This window comes from Ixodes scapularis, unplaced genomic scaffold (genome assembly GCF_016920785.2).
Source record: "Ixodes scapularis isolate PalLabHiFi unplaced genomic scaffold, ASM1692078v2 PGA_scaffold9__187_contigs__length_104089568, whole genome shotgun sequence".
NCBI classification, from domain to species: Eukaryota; Metazoa; Arthropoda; class Arachnida; order Ixodida; family Ixodidae; genus Ixodes; species Ixodes scapularis.
In genome coordinates this window covers 73,346,551-73,368,060 of record NW_024609884.1, presented here as the reverse complement: position 1 = coordinate 73,368,060, position 21,510 = coordinate 73,346,551, and the positions used below count along the sequence as shown (strand labels likewise).

The window sequence follows — 21,510 nt, the reverse complement described above, 5'->3', positions numbered from 1 at the left end:
TGGGTTGCACTGTACTGTAGTCCTTTTGTTCTGTTTGACATCTGGCAAGCTCGTTCCTTCCATTTGTGACAGACGGAGAGGTGAAATGCAGGCTCCAGTGGCATCACCGACAAACCCCAACAGTTCAGCAGCCACTCGCAAGCTGCGGCTGGTAAGTCCATCTTGGCAGAACTGCAGCGAGCCTATTTTGCAAGCTCCGAGTGTGTGACAACCAGCCGAATTTCAGAAGCTGCGCGTTGCCGTGGCCAATGCACTCGAGCAGAATGGAGTGCCGCAGAGGAGCTTGCTGTTCAAGTCCTGCGGGAAGAAGCTGTTTGCTATCTGCTGGACCTTCGCTGAGGTTCCCACCACTTTTCTAAATGCATGACCTTTGAGCTGGATACTGTAAACATTTCTCATTTCGTCAGCCGATAGATCCACAGCTTCCATCTAGTTCCAAAGCATTTGCCGCATGCTAATCGAGTTGCCTCTCGGCAAAATGCAGAAGGTTGATCTCAAGTTTAAAACTGGTTTCTCAAAGTGTCGCGCCATTTGTTTGATCTTCTGTGGAAGTGATGCATTCTCTTCGTTTATAGGACCTTGTCGGTAGTGGACGGGTGAGCCGGCTCTTGCAAAATATTGCGGATGCACATGTGAAGCAGGTGTGTGGAAGGTCCCCTCGGAACTCCCCGCTCGCATGTGCGCATAAATAGATGTTCTGGACAGTGTTTTTGGGATCTGTGCCCACCAAGCGGTTTGTCAATTTCAGGTGGTGGAATTCGAGCGGCTCAAGTGTGGCTTTAGCGACTCCTGACATGATTCTGCCGCATTGGAGTCTGGCTTCTGCCCGCTAACACCACACATTTGTCCACAAGCCCTCGGACAGTTTGTACATAGGAGGAAACAATGAGTGTTCTACAACCAAGCTGGCAAGGTGCATCCATTTATTGCGCGTCGTTGAAAGGTGGCTGTATGATAGAAAAGCAGGAACAACGCTCACCGATCTCTAGTGCGTTTATTCCTGCGACTATGTAACGGGGTCGACTGCTACGTGACGATGTAGTCCTCCGGGTAATCGAAGAGCTTGGGGAAGCTGTGGCGCTCTTGGTCGCTCAACTCTGCCAGCTTCCTGGGCACGGGCCGAAGCTGTCTGAGTTGGCCGGAGATGTTTCGGGCCACCTCGTCGGGCAGCCGGTCGTCCGGGAACAAGTGGAGCCTGGCCATCTTGGTTTTGCGGCGCAGGTCGCCCGGGCACGCCCTGTAGACTGCCTTCCAGAGTACCTTGGTAGGGTCCTTGTCCTGCAGCTCCCACGCCGACGTCCACGAGGCTCCGCCGGCGAAGCGCGTGTGATGGTAGTACATGCGGTACTTCCACTCGTACCAGGGCATGGCGATTTCGCGGGTGTTAATGACCACCACATGGTCTCCGCAGTCATTGCTCGCATGATAGATGGGCTTGTGCTTGCCTGCCAGCACGTCGGCGATCAGCTCGGCCGACTGGAACGGGTTCTGCCAGCGAGCGTCGTACAGGTGCCAGCGTCGCGTGAATGTGGCCCATTGCTGGACTCGCTTGAAGCTGGAGAGCGCGCACATCGCCCACCACTCCCGACCCACGCTCTGCGGCTCTGCTAAGAAATTAGCTGGAGCTTGCGTATTTGCCAACTGATGAGATGAACAGGATCACAGCGATAACTGACTAGGGATCTAGGGTAGGGCCCACTCGGTTGACTCGACTCTCGGGGTCTCGGGTGTCTCGGGGACGGGGGAGGTGAAGGAGGGAAGTAAAGGGAACGCGGCGCTGCCTGGTGGCCAGCGGCTGATCTCTTGTTCCTTAGCATAGAGATCATACATACTTTCCTTAGTCTTGAAGAAAAGCAAGCGTATTTAGTTTAGCATGCTTCATACAGACTTTCACACCTTTAATTACTAAAAGTAAAACCCACGTTTCTGGAATTTAGTCAGTTCTTTTAGAGAAATATTTGATTTCGAGTTAGTCCAGTTTCGGTTTTTCTGGTCATGTGATTGCACAGCTTGCTTATTTCGGCGTCCACCATCAAATATTTCGTTTCTGATGGTGTCTGTGTTGTGTTGGCGTTTTGACGGAGAGTTTGTCATAGTTGGCAGTGGAAATGCCTTGTTCAGCGCGTGTGTGGGACTGGGTCCCCGGTGGCGATGAAAAGAATTACAGCTAAGCGACCAGTCATCCGCTGAAGCGTACGAACATCAAGGTCCTATAAACATACCACTGGGAGTCTGCGATCTGCAACAACTAAACGAAAATACGCTTTATTTGCTAGCAGGAAATCATATCCGGGGATCGGGAGGTTCTGTGGTGTTGACGACGCTGTAAACGATTTTCAAATCGAAACTAACGTGCACGTCAAAATAAGCGCGAAATCATGCGCAAAACTTTTCTGCGTCGATCGATCATAAGAGGCCGCAATTATATTCCCAACTTTTGCTTACTACAAAATACACCAAACATAAACTTCAAAATTCAGCCACGCCTCAGTCCTAATTCTTATTTTTTGTCTCGTTGAGGCAAACTCGCGTGGGCGCGCTTTTCGTAGCAGACGATCATCCTTTCCAAAATCCTCATATTAACTTTTTTTTTAACGGTCTAATAAAAACAAATTGATAACAGTGATTATGTGTTTTTGCGACAAAATAATTCAGTAGGACATCACAATAAAATTTTGTGCAGACATCTAGTTTGCAAAGAACCGTTTGTTAGCAGACGGAACACAGCTTCTGTTCGTTGTTCGCCATCGCGCATGCAGAGCCGTGCTCTCCGCTAGTATTAATTACTTAGGAAATCATACATTACTGTGTAACCATTCTTTCAGCAAACCTTTTTGTCGAAAGAAACTTTTTCGTTCCATTTAACAACGTTTCGATTGCCGTACGCCCGCGAGAAAACGACGACGATCTCGAGTTGGACGACGCTCCCGATGAAAGGTACGAACTCGATTTAAGATCTTTGCTAAAAAAGAAAAAAGAAGTACTAAGATTGGCGTGGGATCCCTGCTCTAACCTAGGACCATGCCCGAGGTCACGGAAACCCCGGGGAGACAAGAGAAAGATCAAGATCCTCCAGGTGCTCCCAGGAAAAGCAAACATCCGAGAGAGCCACAGCGTAATCTGCGACCCAAAAAGCTAAGATACGACACGGGTAAGATTTTTACGTATTTTCATAAATCGGTTAATGCATACTGCTTGACACGCGGAAATACTATTACGGCCCACTATACAGAAGGAAGAGTGTTTTTCGATATAATGTAATAATTATGGAACGCAAATTAATTAAATTAAGTTTCTGCCATATATGTTAATTTTTTTTTTTTTTTTTTTTTTGTCTTCAGACCTTTTCACATTTTGCTATCAAAAAATAAAACAACATATGTGCGTTTTATTTTTAGTAATTATAAATTTTGAGTATTAATCAAAGGCTAATCACCAATACTTAAGAATATAAAACCCCTCTTCACAAAATTCTATGTTTGGGAAAAGGCTTGTAACCAAGCTAAAGTCTAAAAGTAGCTGCATCAAACTACTTTTAAACATAAAAAAAAAAAAAAAATTTTTTTCCTGGAGAAAAAAAAAAAAAAAAAGGCTGGGAGGCATTTAATGCCAAGCTCGTCCCACACAGTCCTCAACCCTTCCACTTAGCAGAGCGAATGCTGGAGAGGAGGGACTCACCTTCTCTCGGGCATTTGCTCTGCTAAGTGGAAAGGGCAGAGGGCTTCGCGGTAGGAGCTTGTCTCCTCTTAACCTACTACAGGATATAGCAATCTGAATTTCATCGAGAGTTGTGCAGCTTCTTCAGGGCTGAAGAAGCTATTTCTCAACAAGACATTGGCCAATTTCAGGCCCAATAGTCCGAAACAGCTTCATCTTATGTTTAGAATGACCTCTATAGTTACGTGCCCATCCTTTATATTTTCTCGAACTTGAATCCACCATTGCCAAAATAACTGGCACAACCTGGCGGAAAACTGGGTTCGAGGATTCCCAGGATGAAGCAGTAGTGTGCGCGTCAGGAGGATATGGGAAGAATGAGAAAGAAGTGTCTTCAAACTAACTCAAGGTGAAAGATCAGGCACTAAAGGGGAGTTGGGGAAGCCCAGTCTAGGTCCTCGCAGCTCAATAGAACCAGAAAAGCAGGGACCCACAAAGTCCTCCACCCTTTCCACTTTAGCAGAACAAACAATAGAGAGGAGGCGAGTGGAGTCACGATTGGTGGAGCCCTCTACGTGGGAGAGGCTTGTCTCGCTTTTCTTAGCTGCAACAGGCTAAAGCTTTCTCGGTCGACGGAGTGCCCGCACTCACTCGAGCAGGTGCTCACGGACTCCAATAGCAGAGCCCCCAAACTGGCAACTTCCGAAAATGATGGATTCAGCAGCGTATCGAAAACGGGAAGTGGTCGACACAATTTTAATATATAAAGTCCAGGGAGTGGAGAATATTTTCTTCGACTTCACAAAGCCTTTTCCGGCAAACAAAAGGCCAGTTCGCATTTTCACGTTTAAACGCGCCGAGTGCATGGCATTCTCTCGTAACAGCTCATGGCAAGAGAACGCACCGGCACGCTGTCGCCGTCCGTCGGGTAGCCAGAACATTTCCCGTCATGTACGGTAATTTTTAGCACGTCGCACTGAGGGCATGAAATAACTTTGACGATGTTATAAGAGACCGCTCTCGATAGGTATAGTGCATAGATTTAAGATCTCGCAAATGCTGCAAAACCTTGAGTCTAGTTATACGCAGATTGGAGTGTTCCAAGGCTACCCGACAGGTGGCACCAGTGTCTTCTCTTGTCGTAAGCAATTACAAGGAAATGCAATGCACTCCAGCACAGTCAAATACAAATGTGCGAACTAGCCTCTAAAATTTTAGGACTTCCCGACGTCTGTGCTCTAATGTCGCATGCCTTGGGAACCAAAGACATCAACCAAGAGAGTCCGGCCAGCGCGTCGAAGAAAGAGCTGTACCGCCTGCTGGAAGCCCGCATTAACAACAGCGAGGGCACGTGGGTGCAGTGCTGCAAACCCAAGTGCAACAAGTGGCGCTGCCTCCAGAACGTCGCTGACCCCAACGAAGTGCCCGACGAGTGGTACTGCTTCATGAACAACGGTGAACAGCTTCCGTCCTAGCATAACCGCCGCCGCCGCTCTGCCGCCAAAAAGGATGCGCCCCCGAGCAAAGTATATTGTACGAGCGAAAGAGTATTATTGAATTTTGGTTTGCAGTTTTTGTTTTACCGTTACCATAATAGATATTCCAAGAAAAAAACGGCAGCAAGCGTTCCCACCGTGCTCAAAGTAGAAATAGAATTCAAAGTTGAGGTCCCATACTTCAGAGTGTTAACCGAATTGAGAGATAATGGAGCTCGTGGGGACTGCAGATCGAGACAAAGCCTGGATCAGGTGTTTCAGCTCGTGTTGTCCGTGAGGGTACATCACGGCGGTACCCCAGCTTATTTAGCAAACAAGTATTTTCAGCGAAATGAGGTCAAGAGAATCTGTAGTGCTAGCTTCTCCTTAGGTTTAAATCGACAGGCACCAATCTCTCAACATTCTTTAGACTCCAAACAAAGCAGTCTGTCGCAGGGCCGTACCCAGAAAAAAATTTCGGGGGGGGTTTTCGGGGACAACAGCGGCCATTTTGTCTTATTTTCGCCTATGAATCATGTGCATCGGTGGCATATAAAGGAGAGTTATAGGAAACCGAAGAACCGGTCCCGGTTTGGTACCCGGTAGCCGACCGGTGCCACTGCGCGTGCGCAGAGGTGGAGATTAAGATCGGCTGGCTGCAAGTGCACCGACCAGGGCCGTACCCAGAAAAAAATTTCGGGGGGGGTCAGAACCCCCTAACCCCCCCCCCTGGTTACGGCCCTGGTCTGTCGTACGCAGGCAATGCATCATACAATGGTCGTTCCCTTCTTTATTTAGACCCCCAGTACAACAGCTGTGCGGCGGCAGAGCAGGACATGTCCCAAGAAGAGTTCGTAGATGTCAAGTTCTTCGTTGGCTCCATCGTCTGGGCCAAGCTGGACTCATACCCCTGGTGAGGAGCGAGATCCCATCACCGCATGCTGCATGCTTCCTTGGTCCTCCTCTCCCGCCTGGCACGATTCTGAGGATGCCATTGGTCACAACAGGTGGCCTGCCATGATTGACGATGACCCCGACAGTTGCCTCTACTTCTGCAATGAAGACCCTTACGACGAGGATCGTGTGGTAGGGGTGTTAGTGCACTAATCAAGAGACTAGAGCTGGACAGAGCCAACCGTTAAAAACAGTCCTAAATCGGATAGTCACTTGCAAATAGCTGGCGTCTACTTTCCTGGTTAACCTTCCCTTTCTGGTTTTTCGAAAGCGCGAGCGTAAACACTGTCAGTTTTCCCACTAAATTTAGCGGAAAAATTGATGTCACATGCCTATGCACCAATTCAGTTTCCTGCTAAATTTGGCGGGAAAATTTATGTAACGTGACCTGACGTCATGGGACCTACAGACAAATTCAGGTTCCCGCTAAACTAAGCGGAAAAATTGATGTCACGTGAGCTGTGCACCAATTCAGTTTCCCTGCTAAATTTGGCAGGAAAACACATCACGACCTTAAAGTTTTTTATTCATCATCGACATATCGACGCTAAATGAACGAAACGTCATTTCAATATCGGATCACCGTACGACGCACAATCAATACAGTGTCAATTAATCATCATCATCGAATAAGCATCACAGCTGTCGCTGTCTGACGTGTGATCATCGCGCAATTTTTCCTCCTTAAAAAGATGGAGGTTTCTGCGTGGCCTTGCCTCCACTACAAGCCAAATGCTTATTGTAGTCTCTTGATTGGGAGAGCATGCTTGAAGCTTAAGTGGCACCAAATTAGTATGCAGGAGGCTAATGCTGGAGGCAGGCCAACATGCAGACCTACATTTTTCTGTTTGTCCACAACTCTAGTGAATGCAACATTAAAAGGCCTCTGACACGCCAAAAAAAAAAAATTTTTTTCATGCTAGGCGCTGAACATTACAAAAAAATTGTTTCACTATAGAGGTGCATAGTTTTTTTTATAAAAAATAGAAATAGGAGGCCCAATCCAAAGTTCCCGCCAGTGCACTGTGACGTAACAGTGTACCGCAAGGTGTCGGGGCGGTCAGAAGGGAGGCATCGACATACGTCACTAAAAGTGGGTTCGCAGGAAGTCGCGTGAGTTTCTCCTCGTGCTCTCCGCGACCGTGCCTACGACTTTTTTTTATTTTCTGCTCTTTGTACGAGCGATTGTGGAAAACAAAGTTTCAGTTCCACTAGCTCTTTATCGCTGCACCGTTGGTTAGTTTGCGTGCTGTAAAAGTTGAGGACGAAGAGTCAGTGGATCGACATGATGGAGGTCAATGATGAAAGCGTTGCGAGTACAAGCCAGTGTACGAGTGCGTGCCGTCAGTCCGATGATACAGAGCTATACTGGCCACAAAAAAAGCTATCAAGGTCTGAAAAGAAAAATTTTTAGAACGCTCGCAGAAATTAGGATTGCTTGCGTACGACACGTCCAATTGCATTGCTGAAGCTTCGGACACCGAGGTCGTCGAATCATCGTATACTCTCCAGGCTGAAGATGCCTACCGTCTCTCGGAAATGCATGCAGTGTGATCTCTTCTTCAGTTGCTGAAATAACGGGACAGACCCCCACACTGCACCTTCTAGGCACTTCAGTTGATCATGTCAATTCACTGACTCCTCTTCTTCTACTTTTACAGCAACATTAAGCGATGAAGAGCAAATAAAAGAAACCTTGTCTGTTTGGATATCGCTCGTGGAGGTGCTTAGAATAACAAAAATATTTTTAAAATATTACACGCGCTCGCGGTAAGCACGAGGAGGGATACAACTCGCGTGACTTCCGGCGATGCCTCCCTTCTGACCGCCCCGACACCTTGTGGTACACTGTTACGTCACAGTGCACTGGCGGGAGCTTTGAATTTGGCCTCGTATTTCTATTTTTTATAAAAAAAACTACGCACCTATATAGTGAAACAATTTCTTTGTAATGTCCTGACATGCCATTTCAACGCCTAGTATGAAAAAAATTTTTTTTTTTTTTTGCGTGTTGGAGGTTTTTAATGTCACCTTTGCAACAAAGAAAAAAGAAAGAAAAGGCATTGCTTTATACAAATATGGTCCCTTACTTGAAAGAGTAGGTCCATTAACGATTATTTGGCTGGGAAATATACTAGCAGCTTCCTCAGAATTGATTTTCCATGGGCTAGCAGCAACAAGGCACGATGACTTCCATGTCCTCGTTTTAAGTTTTCGTTTGGATTACATCAGTGCACACAGCTACATTTTTAAGGATGGTCCAGATTAATGATGCAACTGTTCTTATACTTCGTGAGCGCGGCCGATGTTATGAGCCGAAGGGCCAATGAAACAGCGAAAGAGGCACAACGTCATGGCGTGCTCTCTGCAGTTGATAGGACTAGCCGGTATTCGCCGTCTCTGTGTGCGTGCTCCTCTGCCGGCTAGTTCTATCAAGCGCAGAGAGCACGCCATGACGTTGCGCTCTTTGATTGGCCCTTCGGCTCATAACATCGTCCGCGCTCGAACATAAGGTGAAACGAAGTATAGCTTACCTGTAGGAGCAAAAGAAGTCGGAACAATGTACAATCGCAGTGGCTTACAAACTGACCTTCTTTAAAAACAAGATGCTTTTACAAACAAAATGAGTGTGCCCTCGCACAACTGTCTGCTTTGTAGAGAGTTGCACAAGTACTACTCAACTTCTCTCACTATTCGGAAAGATGTCAGATTAACAGGGTGATTTTGCAAAAAATAAAAAAAAAACAATAAAAAAGTGATATGACTGAAAGGTGAAAGTAAAACGAGAAGTTTGGTGACAAGGAAAAAGAATTGTCCCAAATCAACTTTCTTCAGTCAACGAGTCAAAGCTTGCTGGATAGGGAAACGACCGTCCTTGCATGCAGAGGCGCCTTTAAGCTCCGGCGTTTTCCAACATAAAGAAAACCATGCGCATAGTATTCACCCAGGCCCTAAATAAAATGACCGGCATAATTGTGCATATTTTGGTACCCTTAAACCAGAAAAAAAAAAGACGTTTTCAATCCCCTGCGACGCCAAATTAGAGCGCAGCTCTTGAGGAGGAGGAGGGGAAGGTACGGAGAGAAGAGTATGCCCCTCCTCCTCATCCATGCCCTCCCCTCCTCCTCTCCTGCTCGCCTCCTATTTAGAAGTCAATTTCCCCGATAAATATAGTGGAAAAATTTCCCCGCTTAATTTAGCGGAAAGAATTGCCTGCTAAATTTAGCAAAAAAATTTCCCCGCTAAAATTAGCGTGGAAAATTTTCCGCTAAATTTAGAGGGGAAATTTTTCCACTAAATTTATCGGTGAAATTTACCCATAATGCAACGCGCGGTGACGTCATGAGTGACGTCACTGGTGACCCTCGTGACGTCACGTGTGACGTCATCATGGGAAACATCCCATAATGCACCGCGCTGTTACGGCGACGACGCCGCCGCTCAAGCCGGAAACGAGCGTCTAAGAGCTGCGCTCTAAAACTGCCCGACTTTGTTGGCCACCAGAAACTCTCACCAGGCTAGACTGCATCAACCTTTTTACCAACAAGAACAATAAGGCTGTTGCATTCAATAGAGCGCACGCACATGCAAGCTCGCCGACATTTGTGACTAAGCAGTGTAGAGCACACCGAGTGTAGCACTGCGAGTCTTCCCGCTTGGCAGACGCACTACCACGTTACCTTCCTGGACAAGAATGTGACCCGTGCCTGGGTTCGAGAGGATCGCTGCGTGCCACTGCGTCCGGAAGGCGTGCCAGGGAACAAGGCAAGGAGCTCTGCTCTCCCAAAAGCATGCACTATAATCACCGACAGGAGAATGGCAGAACGTCTTTTTCCAACGCTCGGCCTCCGGCACGTGCTGGTGGCTGAGCATGGCTTGGCTCTGCGCACACACTCCAGGTGCGCGTTGCTCACCCTGGAGGCGGAACCACTCAAGCGCCTACCCACCGTTCTAACGTTGTCAGCGACTGTGAGGGCAGAAGCTGAGATAGAGGAGGAGACGAGAGGGGACGGCAGAACACAAGAGTTCTGGTTGGAATTATCAGGGAGTAGATGCAAAGCTAGCCGTCTTTGTCTCTACTACACTGTCCAAATGTGTTGTTCGATCACAAACTCCGGACACTGGCATTCCGTGTTCGACGAATGCAGTGAAGACAAAGGCTTGCGTCTACTCCTTAATTGTTCCAACCAGAGCTTGGTGTTTCAATGTCCCCTCTCGTCTTCTCCCCTTCCTCACTTTCTGCTCGCATAGTTATACCAACAATGTAGTCTTAAAAAGATAAACCCAAAGAATTCGAAAAGACGGACTAGCGGAACATAAATTCCAAATCAAATAAATTTCAAACATGCCTTCAAGGCATTAGGAGAGCCTTAGTTTTCTATACTGCTTTTACATTTCATGAAAATGATTTCATTCAATATTCGAAATCGTCAATTTAATCTGCAATTATTTATTGCTGTTTGGGCACGTCAAGAACTTGCAGTCTGTTCTTTTCACTGCCATTATGTGGCTCCAATCATGATTACACATAATCTATACCAGGGGTGGCCAGGCTGGCCTGGCCTAAGAGCCGCAAACAAAACCACGGAACTTCTAAGAGCCGCGGGGGGGGGCAAATTTAACTTTTGTTCAGAGTCTGACGCTACGTATGGGGGCACAAGGCTGTACGACTGTACGTATGGGAGTACAAGGCTGTCAAAGTGCAAGCTGCAGTGTGCTTTTTTCTGAAATCCTTTCTTTTTTTCCTGGGGAAACGCAAAAAGGGGCGAAGGGGGGGGGGGGGGGGGTCCCCTTACGACGGATCCGCGAGCCGCACTTGGACCAGCAAAGAGCCGCATGCGGCTCGCGAGCCACGGTTTGGCCACCCCTGATCTATACAATAAAATGTATCATTAATTGGATACAGACAACATCATCATTGTTCCAAGTAATTAAAAATAGGCTTTAGAAACAACCATCTCACTGTGGAAGAATCAGATTTAAGAACAAAGCACCCTAACCATAATCTGTGTCCTCGTCAGGTTCCCAAGAAATACGAGAGAGCTTTCAACGATGCTGTTGAGAGGGCAAAGCTCGCAGTCAAACTTCCCCTTCCAGTAAGGCTTCTTTTTTTTCTTAATAGAATGTGTTTTTGGCGAAGGTAACTCGGTGACAATGTAAGACGCAAAAGCGTCACGACAGAGAGCAATATGCAGCGCCATCACTGCAGTGGGGCTATGCTACTTCACGGGTAGAGCCTCACTTGCATTGGCTAACGTAAGTGATCAATCGACCACAACCAAGGGGGTTCTCGTCGAAAGTCCAAGTATGAGTCATGGTACATAAACCATTGAACCGAGGTGCAATGATTTCGTCAGTTATCCAATTTCGCTAAATCTCAAATTCTCAGCGAACCACCGAGAACAAAAAAAAAAGTCTCCATTGTATGCAAAAATTGTGGAGATGCACGCGACGTGCTGGGGACATGTGCGTGCTTGTGGCATCACAAGGTCGCGGGACTCTGTGACATCGCGTGAAGTCGCAGAGTCACATGCCGTCGGGGTCGCGTGATACCATGATGTCGCGCGACGCTGGAACATTGCGTGACTTGACGACAAGTATGGGTGTAGCGTGACACACACTGATGCCGGTCGTGTCCCGCTAAAGAGTAATGTCTCGCACCTCTCATGAAACCCGGCCCCATAACGCACCCTACATTTAAATGCTGCCTTGTTTCTTCCAAACCCAGGAACGGATAGCGGAGTACTGCTTCATCAACAACTACCCTCCCTTACGAAGTGCATCTCTGCGACATACACAAACTAAATGTAAGCGGTCGATTTGCACCTGTGCAGTAGAGTGGGAGGCAATGAGCTAAGAATACCACATGTTAAGAAGACTGGAATAGACTGCCACTATTCCCTGCCATAAAATGGTGCCAGTCTGCTTTGCGGCTGAGTGTGCCGAGGTACCCCATGGAGCATTTTACCCATTTGGCTGGTGCTCGGTTCAACGAGCGAGTAATGCCACCCAGTGTACAATACGTGGCACTGGTAGCGTGGACGAGCAATTACCGGTTTTTTTTTCGGTGCTTCTCTTAGAATTAAAGAGCTGTCGTCAAAACTATTATACTCCGTCTCGCCCTACGATGCACTAGGGTCCGAAGGCTGGCGGGCAGAGCACTGCATCAGAAGAGTTTGCATATGCATTGTGAAAGAGTGTGCTAGAGAAATTCCGATACGCGGACTACAATGGGAAGGAGCTGAGCTAGCTGGTTGCCCGTACATACTTTGATTCTGGAACCAGCTGAACTTACAGAAAAAAGTGTGATGAGAGAAAGGAGAAAAGACATCCGGTCGCTGGACTAACAACTATTTATTGAACCTTGCTTCTGCAACACCAGTAGAAGAAGAAACGGAGGGTCAATAAATAGTTGGTAGTCCAGTGATCAGACGTCTTTTCTCCTTTCCCTCGTCACACTTTTTTTCTGTAAATTCAGCTGGTTCCATAATCTAAGCGGACTACAAAGAGCACTAATATAACACATATGGTTCTCTGTTAATGACAGTGCACCAGGCACGTAACCAGGGGGAAGAAGGGGGGGAGCCTTCCCCCCCCCCTCCCCCCCTCGAAATTTTCCATTTTGCTGGGTACTCCTCTCCCCTCTCCCCTTCATAAAGCATTTTGTCATGGGCGGGCCCCGGGTGGAAAGCTGGTTAGCTATTAGTCAAGGAACACTGGCGCAGCACCCTTGAGAGGTCATGTCACAGGGGAGCTGCGGTTGACGGTTGTACCGCGTACCGCATCAGGAGTACTGCATACCGTTGCAGCCACTGATCTCAATGACAATTGCAGGATCGCGCTTCCCGCTCCCGCGAGTGAAGCCACCGGACAGCCACCTTGCTCATAGAGGATTTGCGGTTTTGCTAGCGTTACAGAGGCTGGCGGCAGCATGCTGAAGACACGTTTTCTACTCGTTCGTTGTCATTCGTCAAAGAAGATTTTTAAGACCCTGCGTAAGGTTGAAACTTGCCGTTGAGAACACGTGGAAATTTTTACGAAAAAGCAGTGCAGCAGGAAGAAGTCATAAAAATAAAGATTTTGTAATACTGATTTGATAGCCATAAGCGTCTAGTAAACAAAACAAAAACACGCCGCTGATGCCGCCCCCTTCCCCCCCTCTTCCGTCGCCACTGGGCACTGGATCAAGCTCATTTGTGGACAGTGCCGCAAATACAGTCAGAGTAAAAGTTAAACGCTGCCCAGAAGTACATACGACTTCACGCACACCGCACTCGCAAAACACATGCAATGGGCAATTTTTGTAATGCACCTTGGTTGAATGTGTGTCCAATATGTTTTGTACGCCATGGGCAGCCGGAGATATGAGGGCTAAAAGCCTGGAATTAGGAATGCATCGTGGTCCTGCCATTACTGCGGGGAAAAAGGTAAACGGCGATAGCAATAACAATGCCTTTTCTGAAGGAAGTACTGACCGTATATTAACCCGTAAACATTAAAACTTTTAACTTTGAAGGAAAAACAGTATTGGTTTATGACGTGGAGGGAGGGCAAAGGAGGAATCGCTGTATTTTTAGGCTAGGGGGGGGGCACAAGCTGTCGGGCCTCGCACAGAAAATCCTTTCATTTGGTGGAAGGTTCGGGGAAAGGAGAAGAATCTACTGCTGGCAAGCATCACTCAGTTGTACCTATCAGTAGCAGCAATGCAAGTCTCCAGTGAAAGGTTGTTTTTAGCGCTGGGGAAAGTTGTCACTGCCAGAAGGAAACTCCTACTCCCAAAACATGTGGAACAGCCATGTGTTCATGCTCAGTAACTTGAAATAAGTTTGCCAACCAAGTTCACCAACCAAGGCCTACTTTCTTTAATCTATTGTGGTTGGCATTTATAATGGATGACCCCAAAGTGTTGTGTAAACGAGTCTCGGCACCATTATGGACAATTCACATTATGGGCGATTTTTCTGGGAAACGGAAGTGTTCATATTATTGAGACGTGACTATTTATATTAAATTAAGAGTACTTGCACAGGTGAGCTGGCTGACAATCATGGTACAGAACCCTCAAAATTTATCATCTTTGTACTTTTTTTTTTTTTTTTTGTTCCCTAGACTTAAGGCTTTCTTCCTTCGACTGTATGGATAGCCGAAAAACTACTTGCTTCACCTCGAAATTATTCTATTTGATTCAAAATTATTTGTACAAAGTAACTAGTATTTGCTTCAAACTGAAAAATTACTATTTGCGCATGTCCTTACTGAATTGTTTTTCTTACTACCCCCCAAAAAAACAAATATGTATTGCCACATGTTCAGTCTCCAACCAAATGCAGTACTAGTGGTCGAGATGAGATGTCAAAATTTCAAAACTTGATGTTATCGAACTTAAAAGTAAGAAGCGATTTTAAGCAATTTGTAATGAGAGAATGGGGCCCACTGATGGAGGCTGATAAAACTGCGGAATGGAGAGGGGGCTTCGAGAGTGTGCACTTTCTGCGATGTGCAGATAGCGCTGCATCTGTCGAAGGCCACGCATTCCAACGTTCACACTTCATTCCGATAATATATTCGGCAGAGACTGAGCATTTGACAATGCATATTTTATTTTTACCACAATATTTCTCTCAAATGCGTTGAAGTTCCATGGTTTGGAACAAAATAGCTCCACCTGAGACTCGCGAATTGAGAACACTCTTGATGTTGCAGCCAAGCAGCCCAGGAAGATATCATCGAAATGCAAGACCACCACTCAGCCATTGACCAGTGACACGCAGCCAGGTATATTTTGGAAAAGAAAAAAAAAAGAAGCTAAAAATCTGGGGCTGCTTGCTATGTCCAAAGCCCGTCTCCGAGACTGCATAAATAAAAATAAAGCACTGTTTTGCTGAACAAATTTATGCTCAAATTAATTTGCATTTGTTAAAAATATAAACAGATTTTGTTGTTAGTTACAATCTGCACTTTGTAACACCTGATATTGGTCTCGCAGCCAAGCGTCCCAGGGGCAGACCACCAAAGGTGCGGACCACTACTCAAGAGACGATGCAGCAAACGCAGTCAGGTAAGGGCTGCTAAATCGAAGTAAGCTAAAGGTTCATATTCAACCGTAAAAGCTGAACTCTCTACCTAGACACACATAAAAGAATGCAACAGATCAAAATGACTAGGCAACTTTTTACCTTTGAAAAAGAACACACAATTTTAAGCGTCCTACTTCAATGTCTTTCACGTCGCTACCGACATCCCAGTGGATGTATGCCATAAAAACATGACAGGAAGTTCATAGGAGCTGCTACCAAGACTACAATAACAAAAAACTTGTCTTTCTTTTCAATGCGAGAGTTCTGAAACCATAAACCCCGCACACACCACTTTCTAGCAAGTGCAGCGACTACCAGCCATAGAAGAGCATCCAAGCCGGCAGTTAAGGGAGCCAAAGAAAGGACAGCAGCTTCTAAAAGTGACCCAAGGCCAAAATACCAGTCAGCCACCAAAACCATAAAAAAAATGCAGAAGAGGAAAGACGTTGGGGCTCACCAGAAGACCGTGCAGTGCCAGGAGCAGACGAAGAGTGCAGCGGGTGCAGCCATCTTCGTAACAGTGCTTCAAAATTTGCCTTCAGCGCAACCTCAGATCCAAGATGAGGCAGCCATTTCTGTCCCCGTTCCAAACGAAGCTTTAAATCCAAATCTCATCCAGTGTTTATCCGCGGTTCAAGCAAACCGTTCCCCAAACAAGGATCAGCAACCAAGGATGCATCTGGAAGCTGAAAAACAAGGACCAGCAAGCCCGATACAAGCCAGCCAGGTTAAAGTTCAAGTCGACACTTTGCCACTGCTTCAGAGGTTCCCTGCAGCAACTGAGGAATATGGTGCACTGGGACAACTGAAGCCGGCGACCGGAGCTTCTGCCACAAAGTTACCGAATGGGACACCAGTCTTGTTCGAGACTCCGCTCTTCTTCCCGGGAGGGCAGACCCAAGAGAGCTTGGAAGGCATCGAGGACATCAATCCCCTCATTCAGTTTCTAGATGACGACATTGGCCAGGCGACAGCATCAGTAAGACCAACTGTGACACCCGCGAGGGCACTTGACAAAGTGGCGGCCGAGGTGCCGGCAAAACCAGCAACAACACCGGCGAGCGGCACTTTCAAAGCAACAATGGTTCTACCGCCGAAACCTGTTGCCACGACACCAGCGACGGCACTACCGCTAAAGGAAGCCGCGGTACTAGGAAAGCCGACTGCCAAAACGGGAATCATGCAAAAAACCGTCGCCGCCAAGCAGGCCACACATAAAGCGCCCCATCAAAAGAGACCGTTCAAGGTCCTGACAAAGGAATCGGTGACAACGCCGCCCGAAGGCTTCGCAGCGCCGAAAGAGATGGCAATCACAAGGACAAACTCCAACAAAGATCAGCTGACCTCCAGCGGATCGTGGATGACACGTTCGGAAGACAGCAACTTTGACGCCTTGGCTGACCCAAGCATAACGTTTGAAAGCCTGTCGAGGGCACTTGACAAAGTGGCGGCCGAGGTGCCGGCAAAACCAGCCACGACACCGGCGAGAGGCACTTTCAAAGCGACAATGGTTCTACCGCCGAAACCTGTTGCCACGACACCAGCGACAGCACTACCGCTAAAGGAAGCCGCGGCACTAGGAAAGCCGACTGCTAAAACGGGAATCATGCAAAAAACCGTCGCCGCCAAGCAGGCCACACATAAAACGCCCCATCAAAAGAGACTGTTCAAGGTCCTGACAAAGGAATCGGTGACAACGCCGCCCGAAGGCTTCGCAGCGCCGAAAGAGATGCCAATCGCAAGGACAAATTCCAACAAAGATCAGCTGACCTCCAGCGGATCGTGGACGACACGTTCGGAAGACAGCGACTTTGACGCCTTGGCCGACCCAAGCATAACGTTTGAAAGCCTGTCGAGGGTACTTGACAAAGTGGCGGCCGAGGTGCCGGCAAAACCAGCCACGACACCGGCGAGAGGCACTTTTAAAGCGACAATGGTTCTACCGCCGAAACCTGTTGCCACGACACCAGCGACGGCACTACCGCTAAAGGAAGCTGCGGCACTAGGAAAGCCGGCTGCCAAAACAGGAAACATGCAAAAAACCGTTGCCGCCAAGCAGGCCACACATAAAGCGCCCCATCAAAAGAGACTGTTCAAGGTCCCAACAAAGGAATCGGTGACAACGCCGCCCGAAGGCTTCGCAGTGCTGAAAGAGATGCCAATCGCAAGGACAAACTCCAACAAAGATCAGCTAAACTCCAGCGGATCATGGACGACACAGTCGGAAGACAGCGACTTTGACGCCTTGGCCGACCTAAGCATAACGTTTGAAAGCCTGTCGAGTGCCTCCCAGAATAGGGAAAAGGATGTCGACAGCGATTTCAACTACCTCGCAACGGTGGACTGTTCGCAGTTCTTCAGCAAGGAAGAATAACTCGTTGAATCCCACGTCCGAGCTTTCGTTCCGAGCATCTGGTGCTGGGAAGGCCTCCCAAACACATGGCTGCAATGCCACCGTCGGTGCACCTTCACTTTTAGTATGTAAAAGCTCCACAACTGTTGTGACGCGGATCTGTTGAACCAAGAATGTTCGTTTGACGCTTGCACTTTCAGCAGCAACTTTTTATTGCAACACTCACCCACCCAAAAAGGAAAAAAAAAAAAAAAATCTTGCCTTAATAAAAAAAAATGCTCAGACTCTTGGTCTTCATTTTTCATGCTCACAAAAACAAACGAACAATCACTCTTTCTGCTTGAAACACAAAAAAAAACAGCCTTGCCCGTGCGAGATGGTGGTGACGTCGGAGGCAGCTCTGAATGGGAATGAACGATGGTGACCCTGGGTGCGACTCGGTTGCTCAGTCCGACTCGGTCTTGGGGGCGTCCTTATGGTAGAGGAAAACGCAGCTGAGTAGGAACATGCCGAACATCATGGAGAAGGCGCTCAGGCAGTAAGGGTACGCCGACGGGATGAAGCGCTCGTACCGCGTGTGCTGCAGCGGCTGCACAGGCACCTGCGGAAACACGGGCCAAATTGAAGGACGATACTAGCATGCCTGTATGTAGTCGTACGTTTGAGTGAAAAGCAAAAACCTGCCCGAGTGGTAGTGTAGAGATGCGTGCAGCCGACACGGTTGTAGTCCACTTTGAACTGGTACACACCGTAAACGTCCAAAACCTTGAATTGGGACTCGCACTTCTGACCTGCGTTGGTTGGCGCCGCACATTCATTTGTATAGTTTAAAAAGACAACCAACTTCGAAAAATAAATAAAAAGCTAAGGAAGACCTCAGTTAATAAAATTTTTGAGTAATCCCTGTAGACTTAAATTTTAATAACCAGAACAAAAAAAAAGCTTTCTCAAGCTATATTTAAGTTTATTAAAACAAACAAAAGAAAGCCCTTTTGCAGCCAATCTCGACGTGTAATGATGGAACTAAACGTTCCAGAGCATCTTTTAATGTTCTAAACAGCTTCGCAGCTGCGACGTGACGTAAGCTAGCCCGAAGAATTGCATACGAACGAAGCCTCAACGAGGAGCTTTTTCTCTCGTGGTCGGCTTCGAAAAGACAGAGTGCACTCGCCTTTCTTGACCAGCTTGGTGCGTGCAAACGGGTCGATGAGAACAAACTCCAGCTGCAAGTCGTCGGCGTCAAAGGGCACCCATTGGCCATCCTTCAGAATCTCCACCTCGATGCTGTACACCTGGAAGTTAAACTCCGCAAGTTGGTAAATACGCACCAGACAGAAACGCCGGCAAAAACAAACTCGTTTCACGAGACGTACGACGTCATCCATGACGGTGTTCGCTTCCGGAGGCGTCTTCTGGCCCTTGGGGCGGTGGCGAATGTTCTGTGCCCTCAGCACCCCCTTCTCCTTGAACACTAATTGCGAGAGAGCCGTGGCAAGTGCCTGGTTGCTGGCGCTCTCGTACCCGTTTCAGGAAGGCAATTCCTTGCTATAGTAAGTCACAGGTCAAGAAGGTAGCGGCAAATGCCCCTCAAAGGGATTCATATATCCCTCTGCCACCTCCGCATCCAATAGCGTCCCATCGTTTCCGTGACGTCGTGGCCAACGCGGGAGGGTTTTGCCTTCCTGTGAATATTTGCTTTATCTTTCGACTTTGACTAAGCGTTGTGGAACATTAGAATTTTCCCCTTGCGATGGAAAGAAATACGACTTGGGGGGGGTTAGGTTCCCCCTCCGATGGATACAAAGCCCACTTCAGGGGCTCGGTTTCCCACTCCGATGAATACAAAGGTCGCTTTCTTAAAATGTGGGGGGTAGGAGACAAGTTGGTATCACTCTGTAGCTATTATCTATTCATTGAAGCGGAACAAGGGGCGTTTCCAGGGAACTATTCTTTCGACTGCAGATAGATTTAAAACGGGCATCACGCTTATGGGAGGAGCTTCTCCTACCTTCTTGACATGTAACCGACTATAGGAACGTTCATTACGGGGTTTCATGCTACTTTTAGTCCGCGGGATCCTACGAAGAAAATGAAACCCTAACTATGCATCGCAGAAAGCCGACAAACCGTGTTAACGGGATGCTAGCGGCGGCCACAGAATGCAAAAGTCTGAGAATGTGACGTTGCCTGGATCAACGGATGAAGCGGGAAGACAAAATTTCTCCGTGATTCGACGTCTACCCAGACATAACATTTATCAAACCGAGAAATGGCACTGAGGGTGCCTGCGGCCATTGCTTTCAGGAGCGAGTGCTTCAGCTCACAAAATAACTCCCGCTGCGCAAAAACATGTGGTTTTTCACAGCATGACGGCATGGTTGGTACCGGACGTAGCAGTGTCAGAGCGTCCGCACACACCTGCGACACCCCTAGTCATGCTGTTGCCTGGGCACCTATGTTGGACAAATGTTTTGTTTCTCCTAAAAGACAGGGTTGCCAGGTAGTTTCTAGCTCAAACCGCTAAATGCCAGACGGTGTAGCCCAAAAGTAGCCAAATGCAAGAGATTTATGTAGCCCAAAAGTAGCCACATTCTGCAGAGCCCAAAAAAACGTGAGCTCGAATGTGCGAGCTCCATTCGAACGCACTGCGTGTACATATCTAGGGTTTAGGAGCAGCATGCAAGATCTACGACACCTTGAAATGTATTGAACGTTTTATTTCAAACACAACAGTACAAATATTTTCCATACGCGTTTTTACAGTCACATAGTTATGAAGCACTCGCTCGTGCCCGGCCTACTCGCCTCATACATGATTTCCGTGTTAAAACGGGCAAAAACTTCTTCAGTAGTGTTAATGTCCTTAAAGCACTCGTTCTTCCCAAGGAAAGCAAACTTTACATAGAGGACGTTTTGAAGAGTTGGAGGGGACATGTTCTTCTTTAGGCCTGACTTTGTGAGGGGCACGTGATTGAATACTCTCTCCACGGCGGCATTCGACATGGGCAGTGTCGGGAGCGCGATGGCAAGCTCGGATAGCAAAGGAAACAAGGCTGCTCCTGCGCATCCATCTTGGCAAATATTCATTGTCCCAAATCTGTTGTCTTTTGTTATGGCTCATTGCGCTGTAAGAAACTTTCATGTTTTGCGGAAAAGCCTCCTTTGTTATATCCAGTACAGCTCGCGTTATCGGGCGACATCAAATTCTGCATTTGTCTTGAGTTGCCTTTAGTATCATTTTTCCTCGGACGAGGTGCCTCCTGTAGGAGGATGGTGAGAAACTCGAGAAAATAAGAGACGCCAGTAGGAAGCAGATAGTACTTGGTAGCATAAAATAAGCCACAATTAATAAAAAAAAAAAAAAAAAAGCTATGTCGTTGGAGATGAATATAGATCACGGTTTCTCACTTGAGCTCCCGCCCACAAATCTTCACGCAGAAAATCCCTGAAAGCGGGAATCCAGAAAGGGTAAACTGTCGCTTTGTGTCCATGCTGAAGTGTCTTTTGTACATCTATTCTAAACTAAGCAAAAAAAAGAAAAAAATGCCGCGTTAGGATTTGAAGTAGCCCAAAAATAGCCACATAGCCAACCGCCAAATTTCGACGCCAAAGGCATGACAAAGTAGCCCAATTTGGCTATTAATAGCCCAACCTGGCAACCCTGCTAAAAGAAACGGAATTGGCTGTTGCCTGTCGCGGCAACAAATGACGTCACAGAAGCCGGAGTGTCATGCTGTTGCCTGTCGCGATGCTGGCAAAAAGCACGAGCGAACGCGAGTGTCGCTGTCGTCACGGCGTCCCAGGCGTCCCAACTTCCGGCTGCTGCAGCTTCCGTGAACTGTCACAGTGGAGACCGAACTGCAGCAGAACAGGCGTCTGCCATGTGTACCACAACTGTCGGGACGCCGCCAGGGTCGCGACCGGTGACAGCGGCCGTGTTCCAAAATTTACTCGATCTTACTCCAGGGTAAGAGTTTTGTACCTTGGCGTTCCA

At 47.5% G+C, this 21,510-nt stretch overlaps 4 protein-coding genes across 6 annotated transcripts in view; 2 read left to right on the top strand and 2 right to left on the bottom strand.

The window, feature by feature from the left end:
* LOC8027557 (mdm2-binding protein) overlaps positions 1-904 on the top strand; it is a 45,032-nt gene extending 44,128 nt beyond the window's left edge. For both annotated transcript variants that reach the window (XM_029989333.3, XM_029989339.3), the window contains 4 exons: positions 73-151; positions 227-340; positions 576-641; positions 749-904. In XM_029989333.3, coding sequence (XP_029845193.3) covers positions 73-151; positions 227-340; positions 576-641; positions 749-793 — 304 coding nt within the window. In that variant the 3' untranslated portion in view covers positions 794-904. The remainder of the gene's footprint in view (positions 1-72; positions 152-226; positions 341-575; positions 642-748) is intronic.
* On the top strand, positions 886-17,753 carry LOC115328183 (mucin-17). Of its 2 annotated transcripts, none has more exons than XM_042287238.1 (12): positions 886-913; positions 2,826-2,937; positions 3,018-3,151; positions 4,924-5,112; positions 5,931-6,045; positions 6,140-6,218; positions 9,750-9,851; positions 11,108-11,182; positions 11,815-11,893; positions 14,790-14,861; positions 15,073-15,144; positions 15,463-17,753. In XM_042287238.1, the coding sequence occupies exons 1-12, from the start codon at positions 886-888 to the stop codon at positions 17,535-17,537; spliced, it is 3,132 nt and encodes a 1,043-aa protein (XP_042143172.1). In that variant the 3' UTR covers positions 17,538-17,753. The 2 variants fall into 2 exon arrangements, with proteins under 2 accessions (XP_042143172.1, XP_040355476.2); XM_040499542.2 differs by lacking the exon at positions 886-913 and adding an exon at positions 1,840-2,193.
* On the bottom strand, positions 907-1,572 carry LOC8027561 (39S ribosomal protein L13, mitochondrial). The gene has a single exon (XM_040206613.3). It carries the CDS (start codon positions 1,570-1,572, stop codon positions 1,027-1,029), a length of 546 nt encoding a protein of 181 aa, XP_040062547.1. The 3' UTR covers positions 907-1,026.
* Positions 17,754-17,865: 112 nt separating the features above from the next.
* On the bottom strand, positions 17,866-19,042 carry LOC8023341 (dolichyl-diphosphooligosaccharide--protein glycosyltransferase 48 kDa subunit-like; the record flags this gene model as incomplete). Its single annotated transcript, XM_042287441.1, has 4 exons — positions 17,866-18,117; positions 18,201-18,307; positions 18,688-18,808; positions 18,890-19,042. Coding segments are annotated over 4 exons (537 nt in total), but the record flags the coding sequence as incomplete, so codon positions are not given.
* Positions 19,043-21,510: the final 2,468 nt, after the last annotated feature.